The sequence below is a fragment of the Lepisma saccharinum genome, chromosome 8 (assembly GCF_977018435.1).
Source record: "Lepisma saccharinum chromosome 8, izLepSacc3.1, whole genome shotgun sequence".
Classification (NCBI taxonomy): Eukaryota; Metazoa; Arthropoda; class Insecta; order Zygentoma; family Lepismatidae; genus Lepisma; species Lepisma saccharinum.
The window spans coordinates 64,706,982-64,719,364 of NC_139236.1; the positions used below are offsets into that span (position 1 = coordinate 64,706,982).

At 38.8% G+C, this 12,383-nt stretch overlaps 1 protein-coding gene and 1 non-coding gene across 2 annotated transcripts in view; both read right to left on the minus strand.

Moving 5' to 3' along the window:
* Positions 1 to 12,383, minus strand: part of LOC145991069 (uncharacterized) — a 167,179-nt gene that overhangs the window by 82,754 nt on the left and 72,042 nt on the right. Inside the window, exons 4-5 of the mRNA XM_083126790.1 lie at positions 8,491 to 8,553; positions 6,638 to 6,908 (exon numbers count right to left, since the gene is read on the minus strand). Coding sequence (XP_082982916.1) covers positions 6,638 to 6,908; positions 8,491 to 8,553 — 334 coding nt within the window. The remainder of the gene's footprint in view (positions 1 to 6,637; positions 6,909 to 8,490; positions 8,554 to 12,383) is intronic.
* On the minus strand, positions 6,175 to 6,247 carry TRNAT-CGU (transfer RNA threonine (anticodon CGU)). Its single transcript has one exon. It is a non-coding gene; the product is annotated as a tRNA-Thr (tRNA).

The window sequence follows — 12,383 nt, forward strand, 5'->3', positions numbered from 1 at the left end:
GATAGAGTGAATGTTGGGAGAGCTTGAGGAGGCTTTGTAAACAGTTGTTGATTGCAATATTTTTTGTTGTTACAATATATATTCACTTTTTTACCGTTCGTCAGTGTTGTTATTTGACGTTTTTCAGGTACCAGATATTATGCTATTAGTGTTTTATGATTGTTCGAATCTACATATCAAAGGTAAACAAAACAGTGTAACATTTCAAGGTATTAATCTCCACCTCGCAATACTATGACAATAAACGACCGTCTCAGTACCGAACTTGAAAACCTGGACCGAGAGTCACGACCGGTCTCCCGTACACATAACGACGTTTGGCCCCGTGCCGGGGTATGATTGACACGTCATTTCGGGGATCGTGAGTGCACTTGTTACAAAGGGGTAGTATAGACAATGCATGTATATATACGAGAAGAAAGGACATGGCAACGAAGAGGGAGAAAACGTGAGACTGAGAAAGGGGTAAAAGAACGAGAAGGAGAAACCGAGGATACATAAGCATAGAGAAACTAGGAAGAAAAAAAGATTTGGCGACAGAAGAGGAGGGGGAGGAGATAAAGAAGAAGGGCGAGGGGAAAAAGGCACCCGGGGAAGTATTTGTTAAAACATTGCGACATTTATGGTATGCGCAAAGTCGGGAAGACATGCTGTAAGGCTTTTAAAACTGCATAAAGAAAGGGGGTACATTGGTTAAAAAAAACAAAAAAAACTATCATAGCCCTATTTAACATGCATAAAAAACTAATAGAAAAAAGGTTCATGTACTGATTCTATCATTGTACCATTCCAAGCAATAGTTCATTCAGAAAAAATGATAAATTGGGCCTATTGTGTATTTCTGATTAACACTATGTAAACTGCTTTAGTTGTTATGTGTAGTTGATTGATTGAGTTGGTGTTTTAAGTCCACTTAATTCACAGAAAGGCTAATCGGGACTGGACCTACAACTTAAAGTGGGATGCGAACCACTATATGCCTCCACCGGGTATCGAACCCGGGACCCCTTCACTACAAGGCGCCGACCCTACCGCTGCGCCATCGGGGAGGCTTATGTGTACTTGAAATGTGTTTCATAGTAATACGTGAACATATATTGTTTTGATACTATAACTGTGTATATTTGAAGTTGTGTGTATGTGTTGGTATCGTAATTTCATCATTTCACTATTACTGATAATAATTTGGTAAATATTTACTATCACCCAAACAGATTTCTTCATTTTTACAGAAGAAACTACTTACGGTAATAAGTTCCTGTAACATTGTCTAACATCTGGAAGGTGTTTTCTGTCATGTGGGAATGTATCATAGCGGAAATTCATGTTTTTTGTTGAAAATTAATTCTCTGACGCACAATAGCCTTTGGCGCGTACACCTTCCTAGATCACCGCGCGTCGTGCTTGTGTTTTGTCGATGTTCATTGGGTATGCAGTGCTTCCAACCTTCTGTGTTTCCAACCAAAAATACAAACATAGTTAAACTCCGTTGAACCATTCACGATAGCCCCAAGAAACATTACGTTAGGTTAGGTTTAGTTAGGTTACTAAACCCAACCTAACTAGATACACGAATTTTAACTATGTTTGCCTAACATAACCTAAGCTTACGTAATGTGTCTTGGGGCTATCGTCAATGGTTCAACGCATGTTAACTACGTTTGTATTGTTTTGGGTTAAGAATGTTGGAAACACTGCATACCCAATGAAAATCGACAAAACACAAGCACGACGCGCGATGATCTACGAAGGTGTACGCGCCATATTGCGTCTTACGGAAGTGAAAAAACGAAAAGAAAGAAGTACTCGTAATGTGAAAAATTGAAATTGCTTTCATCCAAAAACGTGAATACACCTTAAAGAATGTTCCACGAAGCAGATAGATAATAAGAATGTTAAAAATGACGAAACAAAGAAGTTACATGTGTTTGTGGAATAGTAAATTTTTACCACTATCTCTGGGAATCAACCAAACAGGAAGCAAGCCCATACACCTAGCGACCTGTTGGGTGTGGATGAGGAAGGCTAATAACCTAATGCTGATGTTTTCATGATCATTTCCGCCTTTTCCCCTCTACTTACCCACTTCCCGTGCGAGATGTTCCGGCAACAGTAGAATGTCATCATAACTTTCGAAGTAGAAAGTTACGAAACGAATCGCCCTCAACGGGGTTCAACTTTCTCGTGCAAGTGATTCACGATTTTTTCACACATGTCCTACAACTGCGCGACTTATGCCATCTAACCATGATTAGCGTAACTACTGTAGTAGCTTCTGGATTCCACAAGCCTGGCAACTGCTTATCTTGGAATGTTGACGTAGCTATCCTGACTGTGAGTCACGAGGTGTGCGTAGGGTAGATCCCCAGACACTCTCTCGCAGTTTTCTATCTCCTTTGGTTAAAAGACAGGAACAAGGAAATAAAAAGTGGAAGGAAAACCCGGCCAAAATGTGAAGGAGGTGACAACAGAAATTATAAATCCGCTCTACAAAATTCTACTACTGTAAAACAGTGGCGGTGATAAAGGATATGTTGGGCTATGTCCACTAGAAAAGCGACTGGCTCCCCCGACAGTGTTTTTTAGTATAAATACTTCAAGGCGAAGACAGTTTCGCACCAGGCATGCATAAAGTTGATTAAGTTATGTACGATCTGTAAAAAACATGATGAATAAGTATTTACAGAATCCCATGTATTCCTCATGGACAAACAACTTCAGCTTCACGTTACGGATTATCAAATGGAAGTTTCGAATTTTCCCAAAACCTTCAACCTGTCCTCTTCCCGTTCATGTGTTTTTTTCTACACCATCGGAAGTTTGATATTCCCAAAAGAACAAGTAAAATAATACTCCCGTAAGCGCAATGCTAAGTTTCCCCCCCCCCTCACCCCTTCTACAACCACCCAGCGCACAGTCCAGTCCTCTCTTTCTTCAGCTCACCGGGGGGAAAGGTCGGTGGGGGAGGAACAGTTTCGGGTCATCGCGTCTGGTTGGACACGGAAACTGTTCCTCGTGCCCAGAAGACGTCGTGGTCTTGGTCTAGTCGGTAGTATTGCTGACTGTCCGGAGTGGGTAGGAATTCTTCCGACAATGTCACTGCATAAAGCGGCTCTGAGAGTCACCCAGCCTCTCATAAATGGGTGAAACACCGGAGCGTGCTGCTGATAATGCCATCTTCACTATGGCCTTATCGAGAATATGTTGGGGCCCCACTACAACCCAGGTGTCCTCATGACAAGGTGCATTGCACAGAGGATGACTTTGTTCCTTCACCAATGTAATCTGATTACCATTGATCTTCAAAGTTGCGATTAATCGAAAGTGGAAAATCAACGTGAAAGAAACGAAATCAATCATTGGCAGAGACTTCCGTGGCCGAGTGCGTTGGCTAGTCAAATAGTTTGTAAGATGTTTTTTTTTTGTTTTTGTTTTTTGAGTGAGCTTTACACTTAGATAGGCTGCTCAGGACTAGACCAGAGGTTTAAATTGGGATCACAACGATGGACGCCGCCATACATTCATGTAGGGGGTGGGCTTAGGTCTTTGATAAACTTTTATAGTTGAAATAATAATAATAATAATATTAAAATCATAACTATTATTTTGTTACTTGCTCTGAATTACTGTTATTCAAGTTTCGCATACCTCGTTCAAGAAGAAGCTTTAAAGTTAGCGGGAAGTTTTAGTGATAAAGCTTATTCTGTGTGACTTCTGACATAAAAATATGATTTTTGAAATTTTGAAAACAATGCAAGTATTTATTCCTTGGATTAAACAATAGAATGAATTAAAACAATGAAAACATAAATTGATTCCTGAATTTATACCCGATTTTTTCGATCTAACACTACCTTTTTTTTACTTTGGTTATTCTGTATCAACTAACTGACTGAACTTTATTTTGGTTATTAACTACAAAAATAACATACTTTATACTCTCTTCCACCAGTGTTCTAACCGCTGAGCTAAGCAGGTATTTGAATGTTATTCATAGAGCATTCGAGAAGTTACACTGATCAATGCTTGTGTTTGGTAAACCTACGAGGGTAGAAAAAAAAACATGTCTCCTATGATATTTGAACTCACAACCCGTGGTTTACGAGACCAGTGCTCTCACCACTGAGCTAAGAAGGTATTCGCACGTTGCTTATAGAGCATTTCGGAATTTACAATGGTCACATGTTGGTCTTTGGGGGGGGGGGGGGGATAAACGTACGAGTTTTTAGAAGCATGTTGCCTCCTATGAGATCTGAACTCATGATCTCTGGTTTATGGACCGATTCGACCTTCCCTCCCGATGTCAAATATCCAAACCATTGTGTCGCCACTGGAGCTCGAACCTTGATACCTATTGTCGGCACACGATCTTACCACCGCAATTCTAGGCTCAAATCCCAGCCTGAGCATGCAATGTGAATATCTCTGTAACAATCTCATCGTTATTCATCCTCGTCGTCGCAGGCGCCAAAAGTGGCAGGAAAATGACGCAAAAACAAAGTAACACTAATGCCCAGATATATCGGGTCTCGAATCCAGAATCGTCTGGGCCAATTCTTGAGTCTGTCACAGCGGGGCTAAAAAAAATTATGTACCCGTAATTCAATAGTGAGTAGTTAGTGTAGTGAGCTATTAATTAATACAAATTAAGAACAAGAACAGTATAAACACAATCACCACTGTATCGCCTGCAAGTCATGTGGCAAATCAATTTCACTGCTCTTGCATAAGTTCTGGGAAAACGGTGTTCGTCATTCGCAGCAAATGAATGAAAGACAACAGATGAAACACTTACCGTCTCCAGAAAGTAAACGACATTCCACGCCGTCATGCCTTTCTGCTTACTACCGTTTCTGCTACCTCCAAGTAAACACATGAGTGTCAAAGACTGAATCACAAACACTCGAAACGCAGCGGTGAGACAAGCGATCTCCTTCACAACAACGCAAGGACAGCAACACGTTTTTACCTGCATAGCTAAGCGAGCGAGAGCATGCAGCAGCAAAAAGGAAAAAGTTGACTTGGTCAGGCTGGCTAGGCCTATCAACATCTCTCTCTAGCTGGTCTACTGATGTAGTTCATTGACCGGCCGCATGTCGCGAGGGCGTGATAATCACTCTTTTGCACAATACCGCAGAGAAACTTGTTTGGCCAGTTCTCTTTTTAATTTCCTCCTTTTAAATATCATAAATATCAGCACGATAGATCAAGAACGATTTCTATTATATATATATAGATTTATAAAAATATGAATGCTGAAAGTTCGTGAAAGAAGATGGGGAATAGAAGCTCTGGCAATAGCTACGTTTATATCAGAACCAGTGGCGAGTATATGTGTGTGTATTAATTACATCAATTATAATAATTGCTATTACAATTTTATTAGTCTATAATAATAACAATAAAACTATTAATATTATTTTAACTTCCTATCAAATTTATATCAACAGCCTGACCCGGTGACCCCTGCTACAAAAATTTCTGGCGACTGCCATGCAAGTGACTGTGGCCAGTGGCGTGCACAGTATTTTCAAAAGAGGGAGTTACGCATACTGTTTTGAGTAGTCAGCTCTCATTTGCCATATTTTCCTGTCTTTGACTTATTTTTTAAATCAAGGTATCGGATTTTGTTGCTGCTTGCATTGCAAACAATCTACGTAGAACTGACATTACGCTCTGGCTATAAGCCATGTAAACTTATTAATGGGACAGCAATTGTCTCGTGATTAGTGATAACGTCAGAAGACATCCTCCGGTCGACAAATATGCTACTCCCATTCCAATCCCAATAGATAAATAACTGGTCCTTTATTCCAAAAGATTAAATTTTGTATGGCTTAAGAGCTATAGCATACCTCTGCTTCTCCAATGCCTGGTTTAAGAGACCCGTGCTCGAAATATTGAGATATCTTTAACTTTGCACTAGCTTGCTGGTCATAGAATATTCAACAAGTGGCAATGGCTTAATGCTGGTCTTAGGATCATACCTAAGAGTGTGGAAAAGCATGTAACCACCTAGGAGATTCGAACTCACGAAGCCTGGTTTACGAGACTAGTGCTCCAAACACTAACCTAAAGAGGCAGTTGCGTCTTCGTCATAGAGCATTCCAGAAGTTTGAATGGTCATATGCTAGTCTTGTAAATAAACCTACGATTGTGAAAAAAAATACATGTTGCCTCCTATGAGATTCGAACTCACGACCCCTGGTTTACGAGACCAGTGCTCTAACCACTGAGCTAAGGAGGCACTTGCATGCTGTTTATAGAGCATTCTACAACTTACAGTTGCCAAATGTTATTCTTGGTAATAAACCTATAAATGTGGAAAAAAGCATGTTGCCTCCTGTAAGATTCGAACTCACGACTCCTGGTTTACAAGACCAGTGCTGTAACCACTGAGCGAAAGATACACTGGTTTGCTGGACGTAGAACATACAAGTAGCAATAGTTAAATATTATTATTTGGAATAAAGCAAGAAAATGAAAGAAACAACTTTGCATGCTGATTAATTATTACCAATAAGAAGTTGAAGACAGTGTGTGCACAAGAGGGTGCCGCTTACGATTACAACACGCTCTCAGTGTTCATTGCGAAACTACTGTACTTTCTTCACGAAATACAAAGAGAACAACTTACCTGATTATTCTGGACTTTGGGTGGAAGATCTGTGGATCCGAACGAATTCTCTGAAGCCATGTCATTGCTTAGATCGATTTCGATGTCATCATTGATGTAATCGTTGTCATCGTCCCACTCAGTGCCCCAAGAACTCACATCATCGTCATCATCATTAGCGTCATTTTGGTGGGTGTTTCCCAACTGAAAACCCCTTGTGTTATTTGCAGTTGTAGGGTCTCGAACATAGAAATTATAGTTTTGACTATGGTGGTTGTTGTTTGACGTATCGCTGCAAATAAATAAATACATAAATACTTTATTTGAAATTGTTAACTATCACCTGAGCAAAGAAAGAAATAAGTTAATATTTCCTTGCAATGGATCACTTAATAATATTTAAGCGCGTAATTTTCATTCTTTTATCCAAAACTACCCCTGATAGCTTCATGTTTGAAACAAGCTTTTCATGTTAAATGAACAAGCTTTCTGCGAGTGTATAATGCCACGCTGTAAGCTTGCATGAAGGAATGAAGCCAACTATCTTCCACGTGTCAAAATTACAGCAAGTCTGACATGACTAACTTGCAACAAGCGTATAACAGAAAGCTCCATGCTTGATTCAAGCTTGCCTGGCTTTGACAAGCTACAAGCAAGCTACGGCAAACTTGCCACAAGCTTTCGTGATAATAATAATAATAATAATAATAAATATGACAGTATATGTTAAACCTTGATACTAATCTTAGTTGTACTAACATTTCTCACCCTTTATCTGTAACACTTTACAATATGTAAACCTTGATTGTTTTCGAAAGCAGAACAACTAGGGTACTTATGCTTATGTAATGATAGGTAACATTACATGCAGTTCAAGACCGCAGAATTAGGACAGCAAGGGAAACACAATAAAATAAGAATGCATAAGTTTACATGCTTCAAATTAGAAGATGTATTAATTATTTCATAAAATATAATACATTTAACTAGTTTTAATCCATCTTTGTATTCGCAATATATACATATTCCTTACGTTTAACACACGTCAGCAAATTTGTGTAATGCATTACATTCTCCAGTCATTTTGCTGAAAATAATTTACTCTATTCAGTAAATTATAGACTGATATCTTAGGTAATTCCAATGTGTTTGTCAAGATTTGTGGTGTCTGTGTGCAAAAATAAATTATTCGTCAACTTTTCGACAAGTTTGATTCGAAACAGGTATATTCTAAGCCAATGGCGTCAAGTTTAAGAAATTTCAATCACTTTATCTTTTGGTAAGGGCCTGAGTTCTCACTTCTTATTCTTGTTCGAAGTGAATCTCCGTGATTCTGAGTTGCCTGCAAGGTTAAGCATTTGAGTTGTGTTCGTTTAAGTCCACTTTATGCACAGAAAGGCTAATCGGGACTGGACCTACAGTTAAAAGTGGAATTCAAGGTTAAATATTTGATGAGTTCACAAACTAGTACCTTGTATACCGTTTTTAGATAAGCATATAATCTTACCTTTCTAGTTCTGTAGTAGTGAAAAGCACTGAATTCTTTAGTTCTTGACCAATCTTCACAACAAAAGAAAGACTGTGTTGTGATGAAGCAATGTGGGTAACGGAAACTGTTATCATCATGTTGTCGAAGGAACGGAAACAGACAGACAACACCGAGAAAGGTCAATAGAAGAGATAGTAACACTATGTAAGACAGTATAACACTATGCTTACACTATATTCTGTGATCCTCCCAGGAAGAAATTCTATATGAAGTCATTCATATGAATTCCAAATAAACCAGATAAAGTATCTAGAAAACTTTTGGCACGATAAGTATTCTGAGTAAAGTCTCAAAACGAACGTATGCTATTAAATATAGAACTGACCTGTTTTGAAGAAGGAATTTCTCCGGGGAGTGCTGTAGATCTTCCACAAAACGAGCAATCAGTCTGTAAAACAAGAAAAAGATTCTTTGTAATGTTGAATTTGGTCTTACTTTTTATTATATTCATTATTGCTAATAATTTTTCTTAGTTTTAGGCTTCTGTAAGTTATCAAAGAAGATCCCACTTATGAGAGAACTTCATTGATGTGAGAGATTTGTGCAGTATATGGATTGAGGGAGAATTTGTCAGTATTATGTATCGACAGAGGAAATAAACTTTGCATTGAAATAACACAAAATTCATGCCACAGAAAATCATACTGTGCCCAAATACAGCTCACCGCTCACGAGAAGATCCCCAAACGAGGGGAGACGGGGAGCGGGGGTGAAGGGAAGGACCGGTCCATTTGCAGATTTTAGGGGTAGCAGAAAGCCTTCCGCTGCGGCTTTTCGAAGTCCGTGGGAGTTGATTTGCGTCAATCACGCAGAGCGTGTGTCCGCAGCAACAGTTTGCTGTTTTTCTTTCAGTGACCAGAATATTTTTGTATTGCTTATCCTGTGCATTATTTAGACTGCATTTCAAAGAATTTTATAAAGAATATACGGCAACGACTTTAGGGTTACCAGATGACAAACTTTAAAAAAAGATGGCATTTTTAGATTGCAAAAAGTTAACAACTTTCGACGAAGATGCAGCACTTCGAACACACTTGTTTGTACTTACTGGTGCTTTGGTGAACTTATAGATCACACACCCCTGTAAAACAATTTCACACAGTTTCCGTATAACTAATAATAGACCTCATTATAGGCATATGTCTGAATATCCTAATATTTATTCACTATGCCCGTAATATTATACGGTTGTGAAACTCGGTCTCTTACTTTAAATAATAACATACATTGACATTCTGCCTTGGAGTTGCTTCTTCCAGGCCTAAAGTCAGGAAACCGTTTTTGTAAGTTGTTACTAAAATCACATTTGCGTTTCGGCATGATTCAGATCGCTGATCCACAGAACTTCACTGCTCCACTGCCTTGTAACAACTCAAGGTACATAAAGATTGTAGCAACTAAGAGTACAGCAGTTAAAAACTTTTGTTTATTTCTGAATTCTGATGTCGTGAAACTCTAATCAAAGAAAGCCGCGGCGGCGTATCGCATATTCTTACCTATTGTTTAGGGTGACCAGACGTACTCTATTAGAGGTTCATATACTCTAGTCTATACTCTTTTCAGTTTGCAAAAATCTCCAAATATACTCTTTTCCTTGCTATTTAATTTCATTCATTATTTTACGCGTAAAAATGCCTTAACATCCACAGAACGGAAAACGTCAAGATGTCAACAAACTGAAGTATTTACTCCTTGACTCAAGAATTTCCTATGAACAATTTCAAGTGTAATTTTCATATTCCGTGAACAAGCAAAACATATTTCAAATTCATTGGAATTTAATGATAATGATTAGGGCTGAGCCGATTCCACTTTGAACCGATACCGATACTCTTACCGATTCCCACCGATACCGATACCGATACTTGAAAATTGCAATAATTAAAATTTGTTCAAAATATTGATCAATATTGGTGTGTAATATTCTCCTCCATCATCATCATCATACCAAGAAATTTGCTTTATAATATTCAAGAATTGCATCAGAATATTAAAATAGATATTATGTAGTCACAAAATATAGTTTTTTTGTGGAAAATTAGTGTAAAATAAAAATGAAGTTTTAATTTTGCATAATTTCCAGGATAATTAGACTGTCAAGAAGTCGCGCGGGAATTTTGCGGACCCCGTGAAAGAGCAAAATGCATGCGCACCTTCAACCTATAGTCTATACTCTTTTTGGTCAACAAATATCTGGTCACCCTACTATTGTTAGAAACTTGCTGATCACCATGAGCCTTACGCGACGAGCGGCGATAACAGAAGAGACGCAAAAGTCCAACAATTGTTCTTTGTTGGAAGAAAAATTTCTTGGCTTTGGGCTTGCAACTGAGTATGTCGTATTGCTTTACTTTGATATTGAAGACTGAAATAATATTAACAAATATTATTAAATAACATTTTGTTACTAATCTTGAAGTTAAGCAGTTGTCTTTATCCCAGAAAAAAAAAACATTTCCAAATTTTCCTAAAAATTTGTCCGGACCATTTTAGGGCCCGAAAAAGAGGATTAGTCCAGGTAAAACAGGACGTCTGGTAACCCTAAACGACTTGTATCGCTGCATCGGTTACAGCGAGCCCACATATGTTTCTCACTAAGGGTGCACTCCCCCAACCCAAATAGTGCAGTCGCCTGTCGCTACGTCACTGCACTTCCGTTGGGGATCATCTCCAGAGCGGTGAGCTGTACATCATATCATCAATTATTTTTCATATTTTCTATTATGATTATTATTACCGGTATTATTTCAAATAAAAAGATAACACCAGATGCTGCGGCGGTCGCAGCAAAGGCATTTCACCAATCAAGTCTTTTATTTTTTTAAAGTCCTCTCAGTCCTACTGTCTAGCCAGGACTTTCTCTCTTCCTTTCTTTCGATTTCGATTACCACTTGGGGTACGTTTCAGTAATTTGAAACACACCTAATCTAACCTAACCTAACCTATACTGCAGGAGGTCTTAGAAAGAGCGCTTCGCGGGCTATCAGCAGACGTCGCTCGCAGACTGTTGCCGATAATCTCGTGTCGTCTGCTTCTCAGCCGAACAAGCAGGCCGAGGTAGCAACAGGCTGAGGTCACTCTCCCTTCCAGAAGGGTGCAGCGAGCTAACTGTGGCAACCGGGCTCGCTCATTCGCGGATCCGATTGGTTCTCGCAGACACACCCCGATATTGTCGTCTGCTGCAAGCCCGCGAAGCGATCTTTTTAAGGCCTCATGGAGTATAGTCCTGATTAGCTTATAATTATGTGTAAACGAACACTTGAAATAAATTTTTACTATTGTTCACGTATTAGAAAAGTTTTGAATTATATTCTTCGCGCTTGATTCTCATGACTCAAATTTTCTCAAAAGATTCAATTTTTATTTTCATAACTAAATTTACAAACTGCCTTCTTTCATCCATTGATTGATTGATTTGGTTTATTTTGCTTCGCTTTTCTGCCACTTTTGGCTAATCTAGAAGATTGGGATGAATGATGATACAATGAAATTGATAAAAGGACACACACAAACACCATGCCCAAGCCTGGATTCGAACCCGAGACCCCTGGCGTCGTTGCACGGTGTGCTAACCACCACGGAGGCCGGCACATTCTTTCATCCATTTGGTGCAATATATTTTTCATCTTTAAAAATCTTGATTGCTTGATTTGGTCTACCTCGCCTCGCTTTTTCTGCCACTTTTAGCTAATCGCGTCGATAAGGATGAATGGTTATAAGATGATACGTATAAGAAAACAATCACAAATAAACATACTATAGAGAACGGAGAACACAAATCTCACAGATTATACTGACTGTGGATCCAGGCCTCACAACCTAAAATTTCACCTGTAAGTACAACTGTAGCAAAATAACTATAGTGGACTTTCAGTCAAGTTCTCAAAATTTCCCGCCAACGAGAAAAATCTCTTGCCGAAAGCTCATTGACTGAGAGCCCTGTGCGAACGTGACGTCATTAACTTATGGCGCAACCTTAAATCATGAAACTGGATCTAAAGTCGTTTTCACGTTCAGAAGACACAACGGCGCTTATGGAGAAACCGTACAGTGTTGCCAATACAGCGCTAGCTCATGTCGCCGGGAAATGATGAGCTTTCTTCACAATGTAGGTGTTACATATTTTATATATATAATGATAATTATATGTAATTATTAATATTAATATTATACTGTGAACATTACAGTTCATTAGCATGTCATTTTCCCATTAGATTT